The sequence below is a fragment of the Erpetoichthys calabaricus genome, chromosome 2, assembly GCF_900747795.2.
Source record: "Erpetoichthys calabaricus chromosome 2, fErpCal1.3, whole genome shotgun sequence".
Lineage (NCBI taxonomy): Eukaryota > Metazoa > Chordata > Cladistia > Polypteriformes > Polypteridae > Erpetoichthys > Erpetoichthys calabaricus.
In genome coordinates this window covers 265,396,201-265,423,973 of record NC_041395.2, presented here as the reverse complement: position 1 = coordinate 265,423,973, position 27,773 = coordinate 265,396,201, and the positions used below count along the sequence as shown (strand labels likewise).

General features: G+C 37.8%; 1 protein-coding gene across 1 annotated transcript in view; it reads right to left on the bottom strand.

Annotated features, from left to right (window-relative positions):
* The window catches only part of LOC114645588 (myoferlin-like), a 131,710-nt gene that overhangs the window by 46,504 nt on the left and 57,433 nt on the right, over nt 1-27,773 (bottom strand). Inside the window, exons 18-28 of the mRNA XM_051922601.1 lie at nt 24,330-24,522; nt 23,119-23,274; nt 19,587-19,718; nt 17,209-17,372; nt 15,077-15,191; nt 13,299-13,401; nt 12,837-12,964; nt 7,838-8,008; nt 6,632-6,737; nt 3,481-3,558; nt 1,564-1,745 (exon numbers count right to left, since the gene is read on the bottom strand). Coding sequence (XP_051778561.1) covers nt 1,564-1,745; nt 3,481-3,558; nt 6,632-6,737; nt 7,838-8,008; nt 12,837-12,964; nt 13,299-13,401; nt 15,077-15,191; nt 17,209-17,372; nt 19,587-19,718; nt 23,119-23,274; nt 24,330-24,522 — 1,528 coding nt within the window. The remainder of the gene's footprint in view (nt 1-1,563; nt 1,746-3,480; nt 3,559-6,631; nt 6,738-7,837; nt 8,009-12,836; nt 12,965-13,298; nt 13,402-15,076; nt 15,192-17,208; nt 17,373-19,586; nt 19,719-23,118; nt 23,275-24,329; nt 24,523-27,773) is intronic.

Genomic DNA, 27,773 nt, shown 5'->3' with positions numbered 1-27,773 from the left:
TGGAAAGGCCGTTGGTCCAGATGACATACCTATGGAAGCATGGAGGTGTTTAGGAGAGATGGCAGTGGAGTTTTTAACCAGATTGTTTAATGGAATCTTGGAAAGTGAGAGGATGCCTAAGGAGTGGAGAAGAAGTGTACTGGTGCCAATATTTAAGAATAAGGGGGATGTGCAGGACTGCAGTAACTACAGGGGAATAAAATTGATGAGCCACAGCATGAAGTTATGGGAAAGAGTAGTGGAAGCTACGTTAAGAAGTGAGGTGACGATTAGTAAGCAGCAGTATGGTTTCATGCCAAGAAAGAGCACCACAGATGCAATGTTTGCTCTGAGGATGTTGATGGAGAAGTTTAGAGAAGGCCAGAAGGATTTGCATTGCATCTTTGTGGACCTGGAGAAAGCAAATGACAGGGTGCCTCGAAAGGAGCTGTGGTATTGTATGAGGAAGTTGCGAGTGGCAGAGAAGTACGTAAGAGTTGTACAGGATATGTACGAGGGAAGTGTGACAGTGGTGAGGTCTGCGGTAGGAGTGATGGATGCATCCAAGTTGGAGGTGGGATTACATCAGGGATTGGCTCTGAGCCCTTACTTATTTGCAATGGTGATGGACAGGTTGATAGACAAGATTAGACAGGAGTCCCCGTGGACTATGATGTTTGCTGATGACATTGTGATCTGTAGCGATAGTAGGGAGCAGGTTGAGGAGACCCTGGAGAGGTGGAGATATGCTGTAGAGAGGAGAGGAATGAAGTTCAGTAGGAACAAGACAGAATACATATGTGTAAATGAGAGGGAGGTCAGTAGAATGCTGAGGATGCAGGGAGTAGAGTTGGTGAAGGTGGATGAGTTTAAATACTTGGGATCAACAGTACAGAGTAATAGGGATTGTGGAAGAGAGGTGAAAAAGAGAGTGCAGGCAGGGTGGAATGGGTGGAGAAGAGTGACAGGAGTGATTTGTGACAGATGGGTATTAGCAAGAGAGAAAGGGAAGGTCTACAGGACTGTAGTGAGACCAGTATGTTATATGGGTTGGAGACGGTGGCACTGACCAGAAAGCAGGAGACAGAGCTGGAGGTGGCAGAGTTAAAGATGCTAAGATTTGCACTGGGTGTGATGAGGATGGATAGGATTAGAAATGATTACATTAGAGGGTCATCTCAAGATGGACGGTTGGGAGACAAAGTCAGAGAGGTGAGATTGCGTTGGTTTGGACATATGCAGAGGAGAGATGCTGGGTATATTGGGAGAAGGATGTTGAGGATAGACCTGCCAGGGAAGAGGAAAAGAGGAAGGCCTAAGCGAAGGTTTATAGATGTGGTGAGAGAGGACATGCAGGTGATGGGTGTAACAGAACAAGATGCAGAGGACAGAAAGATATGAAAGAAGATGATCTGCTGTGGCAACCTCTAACGGAAGCAGCCGAACGAAGAAGAAGAAGTTAGCAGGTCATGGCACCTAATGTTTAGGTCATTGTCAAAGATAAAATACAATATGTCATTCGCTTTATTTTCAGTCATTTTGAAACTTTAAATATAGTTAAATATTTTAATTGAACTCACGTACAATTATGTCAGAATCAAACAGTTCAAAGACAATATTTGGTGGATTTTGAGCCAAACCCTCAGGATTCACATAGATATCAATATCATCAAAGATCAAGGTCTGGTCCCATGTTGGGTTTAGTGTTTTGTTTATTATCTCTGTAGTTTTGCTCCGATGAAGAAATGACACATGGGCATAAGGATCTGAAAGAGAAACACTCACATAGATATAGGGTACCGATTGCAATATTTACAGAGAAAAGATTGTGATATCAGTTCATATTGATTCAGAAGGCTTGCATAATTAAAATCATACTTTGTATTTAATGGAATTATTTTTTGTAGTAACATAAGTCAATTAAATATATTTTAAACAGTAACTTTCATGGTGAGACAAATCTTTAAGGGTTTTTTAAAAATCTAATATAAAAAGTACAACACTGACAATGTTAAAATAAAGTATAGTGCATCTAGCAAAGAAGACTGAGAGTCACTAATTAAAGGTGGCAAAGCATGGCAATGGTTAGTGCAGCTGTCTTACACTTTCAGGAGACTTGGATTAAATGCTGGCCTGCTAACTGTCTGAATGGAGTTCTCCATGTCCCTTCATATGTCTGTCTCTGATGTTCCTGCCACATTCTGGACTGATTGACTTTACATTTGCCTGTGGGTGTAAGCACAATTGTACACTGCAATAGGCAGGAACCTGGTTGAGAGCTGAACACTGTCTTATATTAAATGATACTGGGATACTGGGATAGATTCTAGGCCCTACGACTGTGATCTAGAATAACTAGATTTAAAAATGGATGAATGGAATATTTGAAGAGTCAGGGATGAAAAGGGTGGCATGATTATTAGCACTTTTGCTTCACAGATTCGGTTTCCTGGATTTGAATTCCATATCCAGTTGTTGTCTGTGTGATGTATGCATGCTCTCCTTGTGTCCATTTGGATTTTCCACCTATATCCTCAAAGATGTTCTTGCCCCAGTGTTGCCAGAACAACCCTGAACTGCATTAAATAATTGTGAATTTCCCCTTGGGATTAATAAAGTATCTATCTATCTATCTATCTATCTATCTATCTATCTATCTATCTATCTATCTATCTATCTATCTATCTATCTATCTATCTATCTATCTATCTATCTATCTATCTATCTATCTATCTATTGTGAAGGACAGCCGGGTCCCATGCCCGGCAGGGACGCCCCTGCTGCATCTGTTCCGGGGGAGCCACCATGGGCAGCTCAATACCTCCCCCGGGACGCTTGGTGGCAGCCTCCCTGGTGGACGATGATTCCCCAACCTGGCGCAGGGCTCCATGGGAGATGGAGTCCTCCACAGCCTGGTTGGGGGCTCGGGTGGCCGATAGGGGGAGCTGCATGACTCATCAGCCCCACCCGGAAGTTCAATTAGGACCAGGTAATCAAGCACCTGGAACGCTTCCGGGTGGGGTATAAAAAAGGCCAGCCACCACCACTCGAGAGAGCCAGAGTCGGGAGGAGGAGGAATAAGCCTGAGGAGGAGTGTTGGTAAAGGGAGGGAGAAAGAGAGAGAGAGAGAGAGAGTGTTAGTTGTGATATATTGAAGTGCTTTTGGGACTGTGTTGGGCCTGTGGGACACGGGGAAGGCGTGCCCCACGGCTGAAGAGTAATAAGAGTCTTTATTGAAGTACGTGCCTCTGTCTCAGTCTGTGCCGGGTCGGGCGCTATATAGCGCCTTTCACATCATCTGTCTATCTAAATTATTAAAATGCACAAAGAATTAAACACAGTAAGCAGTTCAGAGTGTAAGCAGTGCTAAACAGAGGGGCTTAAACGCAAGTAGATTTGCACTGAAGTTTAAAAATGTTAACAATGAGATGTGGTGTAGAGCAACCTTGTACAAAATTTAAACACATTAAATGTTTACTACAGTATATCACATATGCTTACCTGAGAAACTTCCTTTGTCCAGAGCCATAAGGTTTCTTGCCTGATAAACATAGACTCTAAGGTGATACAGAAAAGGTCCTACAGAAAATTGCAAAGAAGAGGAAACATAAAATATTTTAAGAACTAGTAATGAATATTATCTCTGTTGTCAAATAACTGAGTCAGGTGAGCCTTACAGGGGCTGTTTGAAGAGTGCACAGGTGGGAAAGAAAGGAGTGTAGCATAGTCACTGGCATCTCCTCTGCTTCCCTCCTTGAGAGGTAGGAAGTACCACCCAAAGGCCAGTGAGAACCACTTCTCTTCCACCCTTAACTCCTCCACTGCCTCTGACTCTACTAAAAGGACAACTCAAACAGAAAGTGGTTGTCATCTGAATGACCAACCTTTGAGAACTTCTTCTTATACTACAGCCAGAGGAAAAAATATTCATCTTTTATCTTTCACCTTTTTATTTTGCCAAAGGTTATTTAGCAGGATTTTCCTAGCTAGAACCTCAACATTTCTGAAGTGTTGTTTTTAATGTTCTTGCACTAAGCAACTCTATTCATTTTCTGCATCAATCTTATTTTATGTGCCAACTCAGTCTCAGTAAATATTAGAACGAATCAAAATTTAGGACACTAGGCCACATTAAAGAGGTCAATCTACTTAGCACATGTGTCACTAGCAAAAAAAAAAGAAACAAGTGAAGTGTGTTGAGGAAAACCTACGTAGGCAGAAGAAAAACCATCACTTTTTTACAAATGGATTGAGCTTTCGGTTTCAACCTATTCTCCTGAGGCCAGAAGAGCTAACCACTGCCACCACATTGTCCCACAATATTTTAAACATAATCGACAAACCGTATTTTGTGTAAGTATAGCCACAAATTACCAGGTGTTATATGACTTTAGTGAAAAACATAGCATTTTCATTAATACAACTGGGGGGCTTTGCCCCCTGCTCGCTTGGCTCGCCAACCCCAGCCAACGCCCCAATCCTCCCTCCCCCCCGCCATTGTGAAGAGGATAGCTGAACGAACCCCAAGGAGATGCAGTAGCTCCTCCGAAACCCCTCTTAAACGCATTTTGTGCAGTGCTTCGAACATTTACAAGCCTATACAGAAGCTGTTCTTTTGTTTCACTGCCTTTCTTTCTTCTCCCCCAGACATCCTCAAACACTATTCGATCTCTTTTCGCTGTTCCGTTATTTCACCGAGTAATATTTTCTTTTTTTTTTGCACTAATACGATCTTTACTCTCATTTTTTTTAGACTTTTGAATTTTCCCAGTTCCATTATCTTTAACCTGCTGTGCATGTGTATTGCGCCAATGTTTCTGAATTCTTTACGACGTTCTACTTTGTCTTTTTTCCGGCCCCAAATTTTTAAGAGATGAGAGCACAGGAAGTGTGTCTGCCAAAAGCATTCCAACAACCTAGAGGTTGGATGATGGAACTTGCTTCCAAAGGTTGTAAGTATGACGTGACTAGACCATCTCGCAGGACATGAAAGTGTCGCTCTGTCTCTCTTCAAAAGATCACGTTTCGTTACAGGAAAAAAAGTCTTGTCTCGTCCCAAGATTTTTTTTTATAATAGAGAGATGAACTAATGGAGTTAAAACTACAATAAAGCAGACAGAATAATATGGTTTAATTGCACAGTAACAAGGTAGAAAAGTATTATTATTAGCTTGAGTGTACCTATTTCAAATTAAGTAGCATTTATAATGCAGAAGGCAGTTTACAAAAGGAATCATAGTACCTATTCTAACGGGAGAGAAAATTAAATAAACAAATGTCTGTTGTTTAAGACAAATTAAAACATATTAAACAAATAACAAGAGACTTTTGAACCATTGCAGTTCAAAAGAAATGGAAAATATATGCACCGTACATTTTAACTTTTCTTTGGCCAGATTTGTTATTTATTCTTTGGAATACTGTATGCTGCTCAGATTTGTGTCAGTAAATGGCAACTTGAACCTAGTCCAGAAAGAATGAGATGTAACATGATGTCAAAGTGCTGCTGCTGTATGTTTTGAGTAAGCAGGTTATACCACAATTAAACTAAATGTTTAACAGCATACGATCAGAGAGGTAAATATTATTATATTATTACAGTATTATTAGTATTATTTATTTTGATTTTCCAAAAGGATTTGATTAACACTCAATCTGTCATATGAGAATTTAACTAAAAGAAGTAGGAATTCAACATGTAGTGTGTAGATGGGTGCAAAATTAGCTAAAACACAGAAAGCAAAGGGTTATGGTATTAAAAACCTGAATTAGGTGATGTTAAAAGTGGTATCCCTCAGAGGTCAGTGCTAGGGATGGTGCTATTTATAATATAAGTAAATTATCTGGATTGGAATATAAATAACACGCTAGTTAAGTTTGCAAATGATACTAAGCTAGGTGGAATGGTTGATAATCTAACATTAGTTGAATTATTACTGATAAAATTTAATGTAAGTATTACATGTAGGCAGAATAAATATTAGATTTTAATATTCAATGGGACATAACAGTCATGGTGGACTCAACATTATCAACCTCCGGGCAGCATTCAGATGCCATTAAGAAGGCAAAGAGAATGTTAGATTATATAGCACAATAGGTGGAGAACAACTCTAAAGAGGTGATGCGTAAGCTTCGTAAAACCATTGGTAAGGACTCAACTAGAGAACAATGTGCACTTTGGTCTCCAGGCTACAAAAGAGACTTAGTAGCTCTAGAAAATGTCCAGAGAACAGCGACTAAGCTGATTCCAGGACGGCAGGTATCAGTTGTGGGGTGTTAAAACTTTTCAGTTTAAGTAAACAGAGATAAGAGGTGACATGGCTGAAGCTTTTAAAATTATGAAAGGATTTAGTACATTGGATCCAGGTTGTTACTTGAAAATGAGTTTAAGAAGAACACAGGAACACAGTTAAGGGTAAATTTTCACATAAACCTTGGTTTTTCTTAACACAGACAACCATAGAAACATGGCATTCATTACCGAGTTGTGTGGTAGACATTAGAACTATAAGGACATTCAAAATAACACTTGAAATTATTTTGGAGAAATTGGTAAATAAATTGGTAAGCTTTGTTGGGCTGAATGGCCTGCTCTCATCATGATTTTTTGAATATTCTAATGTAACACAACATGAAAGCATAAACTTACTCTCAAAAATGCAGGAAATCCTGGGAGTAGCAGCCCCAAACACTGATGTACTAATCTCTGGTGCAATTTCATTTCCTTCCAAATCATCTTCTGAAATTTCAGTTCCCTTGAATAAAACAGAATAGCAGCCTGTGTATGGCAAATATGTTTACACATTCAAAACACTAGAAAAGGAATAGACCACTTTTTAGTGCAGTGAAGTACAATTTAATCTGAACATGATGCTAGCACATTTGGACACCTCAGTTTTTGCTAATATGGAATATTTTAGTTTAATTTATAATTGTGCTAATTGTTCCATTATTTTTATCAGTCTTGAAAATTAATACCGTTTGGAGACTTCTCTGTGTGATATTATTATAACTGGTTTTGTAAGGGAGATCAGGAATGAATGTGCTATACTCAGTGATATAATGATGTTACCATCTTACACAACAGAAGTGACTGAGCAGCAGCAATTTTTTTTGGCTCATCAAGTTAAGTAGCTCTGATCACTGTCAGATCACAGGTTTCATTTGTGTCCGAATATTACTATTATTTTTGTTATTATCACCCTTCATTCCATCTGCCCACAGTTTTTCCCATTAGAGGGTTGTAGGAATTTAGAATCTATCGCAGCAGCATCTGATAAAAGTTATGAACCACTCCGGAAAGAGACATCAGTCAATTGCAAGGCTCAAACAGACACAAATCCTCTGTCAGTCTCTCTACTGGACCAAGCTTCCAGTTAACATAATGTGCACACTACTGTTACGCACGAAGGAACTATTGTACCTAAAAGAAACAAATGTAGACATGGGAGAAAAAACAAACTCCAAACAGGCAGTGGCGGCCATTTGTAATGTAGCTGTATTCCTTGAGGATGTGAGGCAACAGCACCAACCAAAACTTAATGTGCCATCCAATGTTCATCCCCTTTTCAACAACAAAACTGTTATAACTAACTCTTGTAGAATTTTTGGCATGCGTCAGGGTTTTAACCTGACCAATGAAAAACCCTACATCTTTTGATTTAGTCATTAGAAATGTAAAAGTGATGTAGTCAATGCATAAACATTAACTATTTTTAAAATGTATCTGAATGGGATACTGGGACAAAGTAACTCAAAGCTAACCGAAATAAGCTTGATGGAATGAATGGTCTGTTCTTGTTTGTCAAACTCAATGTTGCTTACAGCTTTTAGCTTCATGCCTCATTTAACTTACCACTGTTCCTTCCAGTCTGAAGATAGCAGAAGCATCATTTTTGTCAGGAAGAATCATTTTTCTTCTCCATCGTCTGTGGCGGAATGTGTCTGAAATTCGTCTTTTGTTGTGAAATTTCCAGCCAATAAGAGGTGCATATTCCCAACCCTCTGCTTCTTCAAGTGTGGATTTCTGCATAAATATATTAATATTATGATCATCAATCAAACAAAATGTTATACAGCACCAAGTGCACACCACGGTAATGTGATTTACAAAGCAAGATTACAACAGATGGCTAAAATAAAATATAGCAGGCATGGCAGATTAAAAGATAAAGAATTTCAATGTGTAAAAGTCAATAATCCTGAAGACAGTTTGCTGGAAAGGGAAGAATAAAAGATCATGAACAAGAATCACACAATAATAGCTCAAGCAGTGTTTTTTATTTAAATAAGGAGAGCTGTGTTCCCAGCCTTGATCTGATCATTAAATTAAGGTGAATTTATAAACAGAATACATTTCGTCAAAAAGATGAAGAGAGTGGGAGAGAAGGAGCTAAATGATCATTCATTGAGAGCTGCAAAGTGACATCACAGTAATGGTTTCATATGAGGGTTGGCTCTTCTGGATCTCAGGTATATTGAAATAACTTGAACTTTAAGAATCAGAGATTTAATAAAGAAAGCAAAGTTTACTTTGAGTTGGTTATATACGGTTTGTTAATTATGTGTACATAATCTTAAAGATAGTTTTCTAAAACCTTGTTAATTTTGCTTTTCAGAAACATTTATATATTCCTTATGGTTTTCTGCTTGTTTCTCCAAAATATTTTTGTGTAAATGCCATTCTGAGTAAATGATGACTTTATATTGCAAGCTGGATTTGCCTAATTTTAATACATTTATAAGATCATGTCAGCAGATGTACAGTATTTCCAGGCCTGGGAGAAATTGCTTTTTATTTTGTCTGTTGGTCGTGGCATGGCTGGAAAAAAATCTTTATAAATTTGTGGTCATTGCTTGTATGATTAATTTCAATTTAAGGCTGATGGATGTTGTTATGCACAGAAGTAGACTAGTGCCCTGTCTAAGACTAATTCCTGGTTTGCAACCCAGTTCTGCCAGCATAAACACTGAACCTTATTACCCTAAATTGCATTATATTTGTTAAAAAAATGAATAGAACTGTAACAGTTGGATTCATGAATGTAGATTATTCATAACTATTTCTTCTATTACAACATGCCTACTTGTATTTGTATGTATTGTTTTGCATAAATAGTATGTTAAATTTAAACTATTATCAATATCACATTATGAATTCTTGCCCTGTCTTGCTAAGGTCAACCTTATCAATGTTGTTTTCATATTCAAAGAAGAGGGAACATAAAATATACCGCATTGCCCTAATGACTTTACTGTAATTCTTCTTTGTTGTACGATAATAACAAAGCCAATGCTGTCTGATAATAGGCTTGTAGGACGTAGATGTAGTCAGATTTTCACAGTTGTATCACAGGTTTACATTTTAAGGCATTAACATTTGGATACAGCAGGTCTGGCCTGTTGTGTGCACAAATGAAACATGCAGATAGAAGATATTGTTTTATTTCGATTCCTACAATATTTCAAAAACATGTCACCAGCCTGACTCACAAATGTATATTATCTCTGTGTATGTAACCATGAACATTGACTAATATATTTTAAACTTAAAAAGTCAGATTTTTGAATGAAGAAACTCCAAGTTTTATTTCCTGGTGGTCCAGACACAATTTGTGTGGAACTGGTATATTTTTCCTGTGTTCATATAAGTATTTTCCTGGTACTCCGGCCCATCTCCTCCTTCATTCCAAAGATATGTGACTTATGTGATTCTAAATGAGGTAAATGTATTATAATATAGGGAACTGGCAAGCCATCCAGGACCGGTCCTTCCCCTGCACCCAAAAAGATTAGGCTGCACCTTTCTATCACCATGAAATAGAAAATATAGACTCAGAAAATGAATTAAAAAGAATCACACATGTTTTAATAAGGACCATATTTTTCATAAATGATAAAAGAATACCTTCCTTTTACTGTTATGTGGAGTCATACATTCACTAATGCAATAAATGTGATGCGCTGCCATATACTATACAACAAAGAAGTTATTTTCCAAATTTGTATAAAATTGTATTTAAATGAAAGGTCTTGGACGACTTCTTTTTCTTCTTCTTCCATCTTGTAGACCAACCTTTTCACACATGCTGGTACCTGTTTGTCACAAATCACTTGCGACACTCTCCTCCACCCACTCCACCCTGCCTGCACTCTTTTCTCCACCTCTCTTCCACAATCCCTGTTACTCTGTACTGTTGATTCCAGGTATTTAAACTCCTTCACCTTCGCCATCTCTACTCCCTGCATCCTCACCATTCCACTGACCTCCCTCTCTTTCACACACATGTATTCTGTTTTGGTCCTACTGACCTTCAAATAATAAAGGGCTCAGAGCTCTTCCCAAACTAATTCCAAATCTAACTTGAATGCATCCGTCACTACTCCCGCAGACCTCACCACTGTTACACTTCCCTTGTACATATCCTGTACCACTCTTACATACTTCTCTGCCACTCCCGACTTCTTAATGCAGTGCCACATCCCCTCTTTAGGCACCCTGCCAAATGCTTTCCTTAAGTCCACAAAGACACAATGAACCTCCTTCTGGCCTTCTCTTTACTTCTCCATCAACACCCTCAGAGCAAACATTGCATCTGTAGTACTCTTTCCTAGCATGAAACCATACTGCTGCTCACCAATCATCACCTCCCTTCTTAACCTTACTTTCCATAACATCATGCTGTGGCTTATCAATTTTATTCCTCTGTAGTTACTACAGTTCTGCACATTTTCCTTATTCTTAAAAATCCCAATACATTTCTCCACTCCTTAGGTATCCTCTCACTTTCCAAGATTGCATTAAACAATCTGGTTAAAAACTCCACTGTCATCTCTCCTAAACACCTCCATGCTTCCAGGGTTATGTCATCTGGACCAACGAACTTTCAAATCTTCATCCTCTTCATAGCTGTCCCTATGTCCTCCTTGGTAATCCATTGCACTTCCTGATTTACTACCTGCCTATCATCTAACCTTCTGTCTCTCACATTTTCTTCATTCATTAGCCTTTCAAAGTACTCCTTCCATCTGCTCAACACACTCTCCTCACTTGTGAGTTTGTTTCCATCTTTTATCTCTTACCACCCTAACCTGCTGCACATCTTTCCCAGCTCAGTCCCTATGTCTAGCCAATCAGTGCAGGTACTTTTCTCCCTACTTAGTGTCCATCCTCTCATACAAATCATCATATACCTTTTCTTTAGCCTTTCACACCTCTCTTTTTGCCTTATGTCTTATCTCTTTGTACTCCTGTCTACTTTCTGCATCACTCTGACTATCCTATTTCTTCGACAAACTCTTCCTCTGTATACTCTCCTGTACTTCCCCATTCTACCATCAGGTTACCTTATCCTTCATCCTGTCCAGATCTCACACCAAGTACCCTTCTGGTTGTCACCCTTATTACTTCTGCTGTAGTTGCCCTGCTGTCTGATAACTCTTCACTGCCACCCAGTGCCTGTCTTACCTTCTCCCTAAACTCAACCTTATAGTCTTCCTTTTTCAACTTCCACCATTTGATCCTTGGCTCTCTCCTCACTCTCCTCCTCTTCGTGATATTCAATGTCATCCAGACCATCATCCTATGCTGAATAACTACGCATTCCCCTGCCACCACTTTCCAGTCTCCAATCTCCTTCAGACTGACCCTCCTGCATAGGATATAATCTTTCTGTGTAATTTCCTGCATAGGATATAATCTATCTGTGTAATTTATCTATATTCTGTCTCCACTCTTGTACGTCACCCTATGTTCCTCCCTCTTCTTAAAATACATATATACCACAGCCATGTCCATCCTTTTCACAAAATCTACTACCACTTGACATTTTGCATTCTTCCTCTTGGCACCATTACGTACCCATTTACCTTGTCATCTCCTCTGTTCCCTTCACCAACATGTCCATTGAAATCTGCTCCAATCACCAGTCTCTCTCCCTTGGGTACACTCTCCACCACTTTATCCAATTCACTCCAGAAATCTTCTTTCTCATCCATTGCACACACAACTTGTGGGGCATATGCACTTACAACATTCACCATCACACCTTCAATTTCCAGCTTCATAATCATCACTCCGTTCCACACTCTTTTCATCTCCAAAACACTCTGATATACTGTTCCTTTAGGATATTTCTCCCATTTCTCCTCCCATCCACACCATGGTAGAGTAATTTGAACCCACCTCAAATACGCCTGGCCTTACTCCCCCTTACATTTAGTCACTTGCACGCACAATATATCAACCTTCCTTCTCACCATCATATCTGCTAACTCTCTCCCCTTACCAGTCATACTGCCAACATTCAAAGTTCCTACCCTCAGTTCCACTCTCTTTACCTTTATCTTCCCTCTCTGCCTCCAGACACGCATTCCCACTCTTCTCTTCCTTCTTCGGCCAATGGTAGCCCAATTTCCCCCAACACCCAGTTGGCTAACAGTACTGGTGGTGGCTGTTGTTAACCCGGGCCTCAAACGATCTGGTATGGAAATCTTTATCGTTGTCCGCATATTGATCTGGCAAAATTTTACACTGGATGCCCTTCCTGACATAACCCTCCCCATTTATCCGGGATTGGGATCGCCACGGCAAATCATTCTGAGTTGAGTATGAGTCATTCTGTGGCTGGTTTCTAAGTCATTAAAAAAATGCATTTTTATAAAAATGATTGAACCGTAATTAAACTACATTTGTAGTTAAATGCTATTTCTGACCATTTTTTGGACATTATTATAGATAACTGGATTCACTCAACAAAATTAATCTTCTGTATTTGATGTTAAATATCACTTTATCACAGATCATGAAGAACAGCACTGTTTAGCTGCTGGAGGTTAGGAGCATGCGCTAATACCTCTGTATGTTCAATTTTTTTTCGTTTCCGGATGATTCTTCTCCGTCGATGGGTGTGATGCTTCTTTTCTGCAAACATCCATGATGTGGCTTTGCTTTCAGGTGTGATTGATATTCCATATTCCCATCCTTTGGAAAAAAGACATGCAACTCATCACTGGTTAATAAAACACACTGCACAAAAGCATGAAATGGAGGCTTTTTCATTTGATAAGAAATACTGTGTTAAAAAAATTAAATATTAATAGCAAGACTGTTGTTATAGTATATAAATAAAGTATACAAATTAGTTAATTCACTCTGATTATGGTTATGGTGAATTGCAGACAAGCCTGCACAGGACACACCAGTCTGCCAAAAAGTGATAATGCTGAATTAAACAAAATACAGAATCTGCAATATTTCAAGTCACTGAGTTTATCATACTTGAAAAAGTGAAGCGTTACCTAGGTTCGCAACTAACCATTTTGATCTACTGTTTCATTAACAACAAAATTCCAATTATCTTCCCATTTCCAGCCTGGTGGACATTGATATTGATGAGGTGCTAAGGCCTTCTTCCCATTCTTTAAAAAAAAAACAAAAACAAAATAGCAGGATTCAGAGAGAGTCTGGTCTAGACATCAACTACATCTGATATTTTGTTAATGCTTGTGCACAGAATAAAAGAGGGGTCTAAGTCTTCTAAATGGCAAAAAATAACAATTGCAGCATTATATTTCTTGACTTCAAGTATCTCTGCTCTAAAATCAGAAAGCTTTTAACTATTTTCAGTATCTGGCTATGCTTTTACAGTTTGATTCCTCATGTTTTGATCAAATTAAAAGTTAAACAAAGCAGAATTTTAAAAAATCCGAGCAGAATACACAGAGTTAAAGTTTGAAATTCTATACATTTCCAAGAAAAATTATTGATTGTGATAAATTTAATAAGGACTACATGACTCAGACAAGATAGATATATCTTTCACAGAGGTAAGAACTTTATAAGAGGGTGTTAATTGTACATTTCAAGCTAATGTTATTCCAAAAACAATACAAACACATAAAATTGCTGAATGAAAAAGCACCATTTACATTCAGTTGGATCATATTCTATTTAAATTAAAATGACAAGTTTCTTTTTAGTTTACATTTGAATCATGAGAACAGCATTTGTTACAATACAGTTCTATTGCCCTAAGACTGCTTTCAGGAACACTTGTTTACATGGCGGATGGCACAGTAGCGCTGTTGCCTCGCAGTTAGGAGACCTGGGTTTGCTTCCTGGGTCTTCCCTGCGTGGAGTTTGCATGTTCTCCCCGTGTCTGTGTGGGTTTCCTCCCACAGTCCAAAGACATGCAGGTTAGGTGTATTGGCGATTCTAAATTGTCTTTGGTGTGGGTGTGTGTGTGCTCTGCGGTGGACTGGCACCCTGCCCAGGGTTTGTTTCCTGCTTTGTGCCCTGTATTGGCTGGGATTGGCTCCAGCAGACCCCCGTGACCCTGTAGTTAGGATATAGCGGGTTGAATAATAGATGGATGATTACATGGCTTCACTCATTTAAATCAATTTTTATTTTCTAGCAATCACATTACATTTAATATACTATAAGAAACAGAAAATGGTTCAAATATTACTAAAGCAACAATATGGCTAAAGCGAGCCATGACTGTTTGTTAACAGATTATGCTAAATAGTATTATTATAAAGACTGATGCTTTAACATCATATGTATTCAATACCAAAAAAATGTAGCTAATTGATTATTTCACACAAATGGTAGAAAATATTTTTCCCCTGCAAGTAAAATAACATACAAGGGGAATGGAAATTAATGAGATGTGTGGGTCTAAACAGCATCTTCCCCTTCCTTACAGTACATTTTAAAATTAAAGCACTGCGATATTTAACTTAGTCATACACTTTCTGTGTAGTCACAAAAAAATAAATAAAGACAGAAAAATGTTTGAATGTTTAATAAACTGATATCGAGGTACACTGCAGTTATTTTGCACAATTATATTTGATTTGCAAAATTCTGCCTTAAAAAACGAAAAGTACAAATGCTGAGAAAATGTAACAATTAACTTTTTAGGAGGCCTTTCACACTGGCATTTGTAACTTCCATCATTTAAGATGACCTTGTATGCTTTAAAAAGTAACACTTTTTCTGGTGCACAATGATAACCAATTAGTACTGTTTTAAAACAGTAAACCTAATTGAATGAAAACACAACTTAATATTAAAAACATATCTCACCACATCTGTGTATTGTTCATCAGCAGTCTGCCATTCTTCACCTGGTAATCTTGTTTCATTTTCATAGACTTCATCAATATATTCTAAACTAGATGGATCTATTGCTTTCTGAAAACTGAAAAGCAAAATTTAGTTTGAAAATTCAAAATGTTAGTGATTTTAATCAAGACACAAGGTAAGGTTTTCTACTGACCATGAAGTTCACTAAGAATATCAATCTAAACATCTCTATTTTCATTCACTGAAGCAACTACTTTTCAAATTATCTATGCAAATACTATACAGTGTATCATTTATTACATCAAAAATATATTGACATAAAATTCCCCCTTTTTCCATGAGTGGGCCTTTTGCTGCTACCTATGGGGTAGTCAAGCTTTGTTTACCAGTACCCATAAACTCTTTTCCACTCTAGTGTTCTCAGAGTAAATACTTCTGGGGCACATTTCAAACTAATAGAACATGCCACTCTCAGGGGTTTTCCCTCCCACAGCAATTTGGGAGAATTTCCAAATCACAAGTGTGAATTCCTGTTTTTGCATCCAGAACATATTGATCTCATCCCTTGTTATGTGCCAGTTTTATGCTGCTCTGTCCTTGGTAAACAATTTGCAAGCTGGAAAACTATGAAAGTTTAATCAGGAATGATTTTTTAAGTTTTCCTAGCTGTATTTTCTGATGATAGATAGATAGATAGATAGATAGATAGATAGATAGATAGATAGATAGATAGATAGATAGATAGATAGATAGATAGATAGATAGATAGATAGATAGATAGATAGATAGATAGATAGATAGATAGATAGATAGCACCTGCACAAACTGATGAGCACTTTTGGAGACATCATGGGAGATGCATTGATTAGAACAGACAGACAGACAGACAGACAGACAGACAGACAGACAGACAGACAGACAGACAGACAGACAGACAGACAGACAGACAGACAGATAGATAGATAGATAGATAGATAGATAGATAGATAGATAGATAGATAGATAGATAGATAGATAGATAGATAGATAGATAAATTTCTCTATCTATCTATCTATCTATCTAAGTACCACTAGAGGGAAATTTAAGTACCACTAGCCAAGCCATTAAATAAAACATTTAAATACACATTATACAAATAAATACTATACAAACAATGCAATCACAAGCTGGTGCATACAATAATACTAGTGCAATGACAATTATGCAAATTGTCCAAAAAGATAGATGGCATCTAATATTATAGAGACAAGATACTAATGTGACATTAATATTAAAGTAAAATAAAATAAAGTGACATGTCTTAAGCTGACAGGGTAACATGTTTGAAGTGACACATTCTGAAAAGGTTATACAGTAGTGAGCAGGAAGTGAGATATCAGATGTAGTGCATAGCTAATACAGCTAATATAGCTTATGAGCAGAGAAGTATCATCAGGCCCAGAACTCAAAGAACATTCAAAGTACTAGATGGACGTCAAACTCAGAGTTCTTGTTTGGCAAGCATCTTAGCCATCACCTCACCATCATAACCTGCATTGTACTGTTTCAATGTCAGCAAATCACACGGTAGCCTTCCATAAAAATTGCTATTTTTTAAACTGAAACTCACTTTGCCTGATTTGCCTAGGTATTGTTTCCAAATTTCATTGTTAAATTAAAATGGGAAAAAAGGTTTGGACTAAACACGACTGGCGTTTCCAATTTATTTTAAGATCTGAGTCGGTTTCAATTTTTCCTGTCAAACACAAGCTGCCAGGGAAGAAAGGCTGAAATTTATATTTCAGCATCCTAACGTATGTTGGAAAAATATCTGTGTGCCAAATTTCAAGTCTACAGCCTGAAAAAAAAAGCTGTCAATACAGATCAAACAGATATTGTTCTTCATTGATTTACAGATTTAAAACATTTATGGAGGTCAGACAGCCATTGTGCTTGAAAGACAAATTGTTGTTTTGTGATTGCTTGTTTTAAAATAATAATAATTCTTTACATTTGTAGCTCTTTTCTCACCTCTCAAAGCTCAGTACTTACAAACTAAGTACATACCAATTTGAGGGTGAAAAAGGGCATTAATGATTACATGAAAAATATCAATGGACTTTTTTATTAACAAAATGACAGGATTTCTTACTTTCTTTGAGACTCCACAAACCAGTCACCTTCCCATTCCCAGCCCTTAGGTGGCAAGAAGCTTTCTCTCTTCAGCTTGATCTTTCCTGTGAGGTCTGAAAATTTGTGTCGTCCCAGAAGTCCTGCTGTGCCCCACTTTCCAAAGACAAGAGCTTGGTTCTCATACTGCCATGGAAAAATCAGCAATATTTGCATCAACAAGATAAATGCAAGCTCAGCTCCTTCAGTTAGACACAAAAAGAAACAATAAAGGTGCTCTAACAGTTTCCAGAGTTCATTGAAACTACAACTTAAGTTACTTCCTCCAAATTAACATCTCTGGACTCAACTAACAGAGTATGTCTACAAAGGGAAATATGGTATGACTGCTTATGATTGCTCATTAGATTAAAAGTAAAATGATGATTTAATAGAATGTGAAAGAGAAAGTAAGGGCAGAAAGTACTATGATACAGAGGTTAACGTCACATCTAAAGATATGACTTTGTTTATCTACCATATCATAAACATGTAATTTTAGACTAACTGGGTATTCTAAACTTCGCTAGTATGAGGGAATATTGGCATGCATATGTTATCTATGAAACCTAGCATTTAACTTGGGTATAAAAAGATGAAATCCTTGGATAAGTTCAAAGCATCAAAAATCCCAATGTCATTTAGACAAAACATTGACATGCAGAATTAATATACACTGACTGATAGAAAGAAAATTTTCACTCTGTCCTGAGATTTTCCCCAAACTAAAAAAAAAGTATTTTTCTCTAAAATGCATTTCTTTGTGAGCCAGGTATACACTGTAAGGCCAGGTTTATACTTCATGTGACGCAACACATGCTCCAGTGGATTCTACTGCTACGCAAGTATTGTACTGTTTATACGTGCGCACGTACTTTACATAAATGTGGAATTTAAAATTCCACCGCAGTGCAGGATATCATCAGGGTGAGAAAACGTTTGGCTTTGCTGTGTTGTGAATTGCCTGGAACCCCCATTATATTCCAAGGACACCTTGCCACAATATCTCTGAAAAGGCTGTTTAATGATTAAACCTACCAATCCACGGATGTGCCTATTCCAGCTAGCATTGGGCATGAGGCAGAAACAATCCCTGGACGGAGCATCAGCTCATCGCAAGGTGAATACAAGCACTCACATACAGTAGCATCATTTTAGTATCACCAAATCCCCAAATCTGCATATCTTTGGAAGGAAACCGGAGCACACTGTGGAAACCTATCAGGAAAACATGTAGACTTCAGGCTACCATTCTGCCACTGTGCCACCCCACATGTGTAATTATTAACAGTATTCATTATTTAAATGAAGTTAACTATTTATCTGTAAAATGTAATACACATATTGTAATGCATTTCATTATGAAAGTAATATATATAAATAATATAAATATAAATAATAAGTATAAATCTAAGGATTCTAATGTGCAGAGAGCTGGATTATCATACATTGAATGTGTTCTGTGTGGCGATTGCTGCTTGCTGCTGCTGTCAGGTCAGGAGGAAGCCCGAAAAGCACGTAGCGATTAACAACTGTGTTAGTTTTAAGATGACGTTTACGACGGTCTACTTTAATGATTAAATAAACTACGAGATTAAAGTGGACATTTCGAGATTTAAGCTGAAATTTCCACTTTAATCACAAAATACACCTTTTCACTGTGTCCCTAACTTTTTTTTCTCTGTGGCTCAAATACACCGCTGTACATTCTGATGCTGTTGTGAATGTGCAAAAAAAAAAAAGACAGCACAGAAGATGGTATGTGAGATTTTTAAAATGTTGCGGAATATGCAACGCTTGAATATAAAAGCACCACGAATGCATTTGTATGTTGGCATTTTGCTTCACCACATCGAACCATTCATCAAACATCGAAGCGCACACATCAATCCTACTAGGATCCGCATAGAGGATTTCTGTCACGTGTAGATAGTAAACAGAGACTCTGACGTCACATTCCAACTTTTATCACACTGCGCCGCCTGACTTTTTGCTGGTACTGCAACTTATGCACACGTCACGTTAATTTCTGAGGATATGCTCAGAGGATGCGTCATATGAATGCTCGGAACACATGGCAGCCATGATGTGTGTGCATACATGTTTTGAACGTGAAGTATAAACCGGCCCTAAGTTGACTGCACTAAGAGCAATATTGAACTCCCAAGACAGGAGACTTTTTCTTGCTGTAATGCTGGCCATCTACAAGGAGACATCAAGCTCGCATTATCACATGAAACTCATTAATATATACACATACTGTAGAAATTTGGCTCATCAGAGTAATGAGCATAAATAATCGTTATAAGTGACAGGTTCAAATGCACACTTCATGGTATTATTCATTTATTCTAAAATTACAATTTCTGCAAAAACACTGAAGGTTCCATCAGTAAATTTTCTAAATTCGCTTTCTTCTGCAGACAGTCCAAGCCACATGTTGACCCGCAGTTGAAGCGGAAGGTTGAGTCCTTTGTTTTTATCCATTGGATACTGTAAGAAAAGAGAAGGGTAGTTTATATATATTAGTACAATGTATTTATTTCGTAGAACAACTTTCAGGCTGCATATCATTTAAAAAAGTTACATTTACTACATAGCACACCTCAGGAATTGTATTCCTTTTAAATTAAAAATTTCATATATGCTTAAATGTGCTACATCACATCATGCACACATGATATAATGTAGAAACAGACCTACTTGGTAACTAAACTACACCTGTGAAATACTTCCATCCATCCATTATCCAACCCGCTGAATCTGAACACAGGGTCACGGGGGTCTGCTGGAGCCAATCCCAGCCTGTCAAATACTTAACACAAATAAAATCCAATACCTGGAAACAGTTCTTATCAGAGTACATTTGTAACTTTATCTCTGTAAAATTCTCTACGTCGCATTTGCTGCGCTGTACTACATCCAACTACAATAATTTCAGGGCAAGATAACCAGTTTAGTGATTTCCTCCAGTAAGACTAGCTTGCTAATAAAATGTTTTGAGCATCAGATTTGCTATTAATAAGACTAAAATTGTATATATTCATTGGGTTTTTTTAGTGTCAGTGAATTGTTCTTCCTAATGACACCCTCTAGAATGTTAAGGGAATGGTGAGAAAGAAAAATGGAGAATGAATGTATCCTTAGAGTACAGAATTATATGTTGTAGCAGTTGAGGTGTTTATCCACCTCTTGAACCCTCAGGTACCACTCCAAACACCAGGTGAAAGTACAAGACTCTTTTATTTTTCGATAATACAGTGCACAAAGCACCCTCCACTCCACACTACTCATATAACTATCACAAATACTAATCACAATAATATTCTCTCCTCCTCGCCCAGACACTTCGCCACCCTACCTCCCAGCTCAGCTCAGTGTACTGGGCTTTCCCAGAGTCCTTTATACACCCTGACCTGGAGGTGTTCCTGCCCAACAGTCCACAATTCCTTATTCCTTCCGGGTCAGGGTAAACAGTCCTTATCTTCAACCTGGAAGTACGTCATCTCTCCTGTTCACGTGACCAGGACGTACTTCCAGGTTATAGGGCACGTATGAGTCCACGGGCTTCCCGACAGCGACTCCCAGTGGTCCCCAAGGTATCCAGCAGAGCTGTGTATAAAAACTACATAGTCCATGAGGCCCTGCTGGAACTCGGGGCAAGTCCATGCTGTTGGGAGAGCTCCTCCTGGCGGCCTGGGGGTGAGGGCCGGAATAGGAAGCCGGCAATCCACCACAATGTATGATTTTCTCTTACATTTGCAATTTGGCTAAGTGTCATGGTATGGCATCTCTGTGTTCTTATGTGCTAAGTTATATCCCAACTACTTATATAGTTTCCATCTGAAAGTATGCTATGAAATTAAGTGGATTACTTGGGAGCTTTTGTGTCTTCCACTGTTGTTTAGGAATTTTATCTTTCTCTTCCTTTGTTGTCCTGTTCTCTGTACTGCAGTCATGTCCCTGCCTATCGCCCTACTGAGACACCAAACATGCAAGGGGCATACTGTATACCACCTTCTGATGTACTACATCCTTCAATACCAAGGTAGATTTTATTTGTACCACCAGTGAAGTTTCACATTCTTTTAGGACCACACCAAGTTCAGCCCCCCATCATATGTCACCACTGGGCAACACAGAATACAAGATACAGTTTATTTTAAAGTTCCCCTTAGAATTCCATGAATTACTATGCTACACCACCACAAGTGGATACATGACGTTTGGATTTTGGGACACGATTAGCAACTTTTTTGCATGAATGTTTAGAAAAGTAACACTTTGTTTATCCAACGCAGGCCCGAATATATTATCAAACTACTACTACCACATTTTTCCATACAAAGAAAACATGTGGGTACCTTATGCAGGGCCAGATCATAGTATCACTCTGCTCATCACAAGCACATATTCAGTGTTGGCATCTCTCATGAAACTATTCTCCATCTTTATCAGTTTTAATTTACTTGGACATTATAAGTGTATCAGGAAAGCTACCAGCAGCCATGGGACTGTGGTATACCGGGTCCACGGCTCTGAATAAAAGGCCAGTTTTTTTAAATAAATTAAGGAGGGGGTGTGGTAGTGTAGCCAGAGCAGTTCCCAGGCGTGATACAGGCTTTGACGTTTCTGCACTGAAGTGCACAGGTGCAGAATCGCCCGTGTCCGTAATTGATGCCAGGAGCTACTAATTACCACACCTGTGCCACGTCCCCATTATAAATAGAAGAAGTGCTAGTGCATAGGGGGGAAGAAGAAGAAAGAAAGAGAATTATTATTTTAACCTCCACCTTTCACTGTTTTTAGGGATTATTTATTTATGGAACTTTGATGCACTGCACTTTATTTGGTTACTGTTTGGATTTTTTCTTGTTTTAATAAAAGCACTTTTGCACCTTTACACCATCCCCTTGCTCAGTTTGATTTGTCCTCATTGCACAGCTCATCTAGTTACACTACTGAACGGTGCTGGGTTCGAGAGCTCCCAAATTTGGAAGAGCGAGCGTGGAGCAGGACCGGCACCGTCGCAGGATCCAAAATTAGCACTAAGTGAAAAAAATGTATGTTAGAGCATAAAGTCAAGTGAGAGCAGCAACACATATGAGAATTTGTAGATACAGAAAACTACATTTGTTTGCACCTGCACTAACCTGTCTGATGATTGGATGGCACTTGACCTCATTAAAAAATCCGAAGTCGTCTCCCCTTTCTTTTTTTTATGCTCAGATATGGGGATGGATATTTGAGGAGTAAACTGCAAGATGATGCTTCTATTTTTATATTACGTACATTAAAGAGCCATCAACAACAAATCAAATCAATACTATATTGAACAATTACTATAAAAGTAAAGTTGAATAAATCAGACTCTTCAGCTGCATGAATAAAAGGTAAAGTACCACTTCTGGATAATAGAAATTGTCCAAAAGTTGATAGAAATCTACGTTTTGTACCTAATACTTGTATGCAAAATTTGGTTGACCCTAAGTGAAAGTGTACTCAGGTTATCGTGTTTACATACACACAGACACAGACACACACAGAGAAATACATATTTTGAAATGGGTCATTCAGAAAACTAATTATTATTGCTGGCCATATGTAACATGTTTTGGATATATCAAAAGGTCCAAAGATGAGCCATGAATTTGCTAAACTGCTTGGTTTATATATTGTTTGATTTTGTTCAAGCTTTGTCTCCATTGAAGCTTACTGTATCGAAAATTTTGTGATCTACATTCTCCATTAAAAATCATATTAAAAGTTGTCTCTGCAGAAATGAGTATTCCTTTAAAATGCTTCATTTGTGACTTCACTAAATTGAGTATTTTTGTTACCACTTTATATACCTTGGTTAAAAAAAAATAATTTGTTGGCTACTTATCATTACCTTCATGAAAATGTTCTGAATCTTTCCACAGTATTTCCCAGAAGCCTTTTCACTGGTGGCAGAGTACAAAATATGATTAGCAGGGATCCTTGCATAGGCCAATCTTTTTTCTCCACGCAACATCCAAATGATTACATCAGGTAAGCTGTTTTGTGGCTGAAGAGAACATAATAAGAATAGCTATTAAAATATTCTCTGCTTTTAAACATACAAGGAATACAACCTTACATGGTATATGCTTTTAAACATATTACTGTATTTAGGAGTTACATCCCCGTAAGAACTGATTCATTTCAATACAGGCTAGATTCTCTCTGTAGGCGAAGCAAATTAAGCAACCATTTAATGAATTTCAAAGCTATCTCTAAAATTAGGGACTTGTTTCAAGGTGTATTACAAAAGTAGTAAACTCTGTGAATTTAAGTTGTAATGCTCATACAGCAGTGCTGTCAGTTAATTTACAAGATTACATAACGTTCTCACAACTGCTTAAACCAAGTCTGGGTCACACAGTTATTGTAGTTTTGATTTGAGCCTTGTACTCTATTATCAATTTATAGTATTATTTCTCGCATATCTTCACTTTGCCTACCTCTATTGTTCTAAGAACTTTGCCATTGTCATCTGTGTGAAAAGGAATCAGTCTCTAGACCAGATGAATTTTTGAAAAGTGATTGAATCTACACAGTAAGGGACTAAAATTGATGTGAAGTTTAGGTGAGCTGCTTTTCAGTAGAACAGAAATCTGAAAAGATTTTGCTTTGTACAGCATATGACTTGATTGTGTCATTACCACTAACAGAGCTCTGATGGCTCTCATTCCTCAAGACTGTTATTTTAATATGTGGAGTCAATGAATGCATATATTAATGAATAGATAAAATACAGACTCCATCAACCACTTTGCAGTTTTAGAATGTAATGAAAGATGTGCAGCCTACAGAAATCTGGGTTCTAATTACACAGTATCTGAATCATGTCTTCTTCAGATAAATACAATCCATCCATCTGTTCATCCGCACTCAGCATGATTGTAAATGAGGTTATAAAGATAAGTGCCAATTTCTGGTCTTTACTTCAGAGAAGCTATAGAGAAAATATGAGCATGCTAACATAAATCGTTATTTTGTCCTAAGTGCAGTACATGTACAGCAATCACAGTTGACTACAGTTAGAGTCATTACAGTACATTTGCTAAGTTAATCACTTGCCTCATCAGCCAGTTGCTGAAGTCGGTCCAGCCAGTCTTCAATGTCAGTCATAGTGGCCTTCACATCAGTGGCCTCTTCTCTCATTTGATTGGCTGAATCCTTAATGCTCTGAAGAGCACAGACACGCATCTTTTTCATGTGGATGTCAAGGACACTAAAACTGTTTTTTTCATTCAGATCTGGAAGCAGGTCACTAAACAAAAGTAGAAAGGCATGTTTTAAAATAAATCATTCAAATGTTGCATTGGTCATTGACACACACATGAACATTTACATGTATTTGCTTAGCAGACCCTTTTATTCAAAGCAACTTACAAAAGAGATCAACATAATCGAGTAAACATCAATCGGGGGACTGTTTCAGAAACAAATGTTACAGGACAAGGCTACAAAATTGATCATAACAACCGAAGAGCTAATTACAATTATTAGATTGCAAAACCTTTGCAAAACCTAACAGCTAATATCAGGTAGACAGAAATTCACCATATGCTTCAAAAATGTTGATTAAAAAAAACAGTGTAACAGAAACATGTTAATATCAGACATCAGCGTAAATACAATGGGGAAGGTATGTCAAGTGTCCACTGCTGTACTGATAAAAAAATATAGTACATGTACAATACTTCATGTGACATGTTTTGAAATGGTCACCAATGCGCAGCCCGACATCACAAACAGGACAGTAGAGTGGTGTTTCTTTGTGCACTTTTTTCTTATTTTTTCTGTCATTTGACCATTGGAGGATACAATGTCAGTGCCTCATCAACGCAACCCATTAAGTTATTATGGGCTACCACAGCACAAGTTTTAGTGACTTACACATTTCCCCTGACATGAATAGTGACAAGTGTCTGCACGGCGAATAGTGCTTAGGAGACTAATGTCTTGTCTCGTCGTTTCACTTGATTACAGTCTCTTTACCTTTTTGCATTGCTGAAGCTTCACACTTCTTACTTCACCAGGTATATCACGGCGGTTCAGTAGTGCAGTTCTGTATGCATCAGTGTCCCTATCTGTGTCTACATCAGATGACTAATTTACATTGTCACCACAATCACATGATTCAACTAATGGTTCAGATTTCAGTTTGTTCTAAAACTGGATTTACATTTTTTCGTTTGCACACTATTGTGTGTTTTGGTTGAAGGCTCCTCCCTACTCATGAATACTGATTAGTTACTACATAGTAGCAAAACGCAAAGAAATATGTATTACTTTTTTTGCAGCATGATGTTATTTTAGATGGCAGCAGAATACCACCCCAATTGCTGTTCAGGGTTAACTGTACATGCAAACAATACGGCTTAAACTGAGAGACACTCGGGCTTAACTGTTTTTACATAGAATTCCTAGGGGAATTCCAAGGAGGTTAATGCTTGGAAAACCTGGTCAGTTTCCAAAAGCATTGCTGTGTCCCTCTGCTTCAGTGCTGAACAAATCTCATTACCTGGTTAGTTGAAAACAACGGTGGCCAGACAATTCCCCACATCAGTCAATTCCCCACATTCCCAACTCCCCAGACAATTCCCCACATCAGTCAATTCCCCACATTCCCAACTCCCCACAATTACAATTCCCCACATCACAATTCCCCACATTGCAATTCCCCACATTGCAATTCCCCACTTCCACAACTCCCCACATTGGGATAATATGGAGTGCACTGAATTAATAATATAATGAAGGAATTCTAAAATGCAAATAGTAGTAATTAATCTCCAAAAGTTTTATTTCATGACAATTTATTGAAATGCATTACTGATTACAAAATACAAGTAACTGATATACACAAATGAACAAATGAGTTTAATACAAAATATGCTTGGTACAAAATAATGAATTAGATAAGGTCCTATTCCATTTGCTAATAATTCCACTGTACAGGTTTATCTTTACTCCCGACTAGGGTAAGTTCGCTACAGACTATCAAACGTGCAAACTTGGTGCGCGCGACGCGGAGCACGTAGATACGTTGTAAGGCGCGAGAAGAATTTTATTTGATTTATTTCGTGTTTTTATTTTTACACCATAAGTAGAGTCTATTATTTTTGAGAACTTTAATTTTGGTAATTTAAAAAAGATAAAAATCAAAAATGTTACGTTTTAGCATGTTTTAAGAAAGATTCAAAAAATAATAGAATTCAACTTACCTGTTTCAAATTTTTAAAAGGCAAATTGTATATAAAAATGCATGCTTGGATAATGTATTTTTACATATTTATTAACAAGTAGCGTTTTTAAATAAAATAATGCTCGATGTGGGGAAACGGAGGGCACGCTTTTGTATCATTATATGGACTGTCTTATATAGTACATTAGTCTATGGTTATAATAAATATTATCCCAATGTGGGGAGTTGTGGACGTGGGGAATTGTGAATTTGGGGAATTGCAATGTGGGGAATTGTGATGTGGGGAATTGTAATTGTGGGGAGTTGGGAATGTGGGGAATTGACTAAGGTGGGGAGTTGTCATGGAACCGAAAACAACATATGGTAAGTACATTAAACGGTGCATGCCTGGATCTGTTAGTAAACAGGCTCAACAATTTTCCCCTTGACTTTCACAGAGAGGTGCTACGTTATATAAAAATTCTGTCAATTTACAGATACTTTTCATATATTGTAGCAGCAAACCTTACACTATAAATACAGTTTATCAGGAGTGTTACCATTTTACTGGAACAAAAGGAAATAAAGTTGCAGATAAGACCAGGATAGTAATGTCTTTCTGCTTTACCTAGAGCCAGAAAGCCACTGACCCAAAATAACAGCAGTGATGCTAACCTGATGCTGCCTATCAAAGCCACATCTTCCTATCTGTAAAATCCATAAAACCCACAGCATAAAGGGTGCCTCATTTATTTTCGTTACAACTGAGAATAAGCAGGACTTCTCTAGAAGTGATCTATACATCAAACTCGGTTCGTGGTGATCTCACCCATCCACTTTTACCACTCCCCACATTGGGACTCCAAACCTTTCTCATCTCTTAGACCTTTATTTATGCAATTTACTCAATAAAGTCAAGGTAGTGTAATTGTAGATTTCCTATGTCATCATAACCTAACTTTGATCTACCTTTGATTTTTATGTTAGATAATATTTTTAGATTGATGAATTTTACATTATGTTTTCTCCAGTGATTACTATCACACTCAAATCATATAAAAGAAAGAGTCAGGGGTGTTTCCACCATCAGGGCATTCTGTGGATGTGCACCCAGGAGCCCGTGACAGTAAGGGGCCATTTTCCAAATAACCCTCCCTACCGGCCCACACAATTATCTACATGCCAAATTGACCACGGGGGACCCCTGGGAAGGACGGAGCGATTGTGTCTTGTGCTGAATTCAAGAGTGAGAAATACCATGCTGTGTCCCAAAAAACCCAGTGTCCATGTGCTGCATTGTTAAAAGTATGATGAACTCTCTGCTAAGAAGA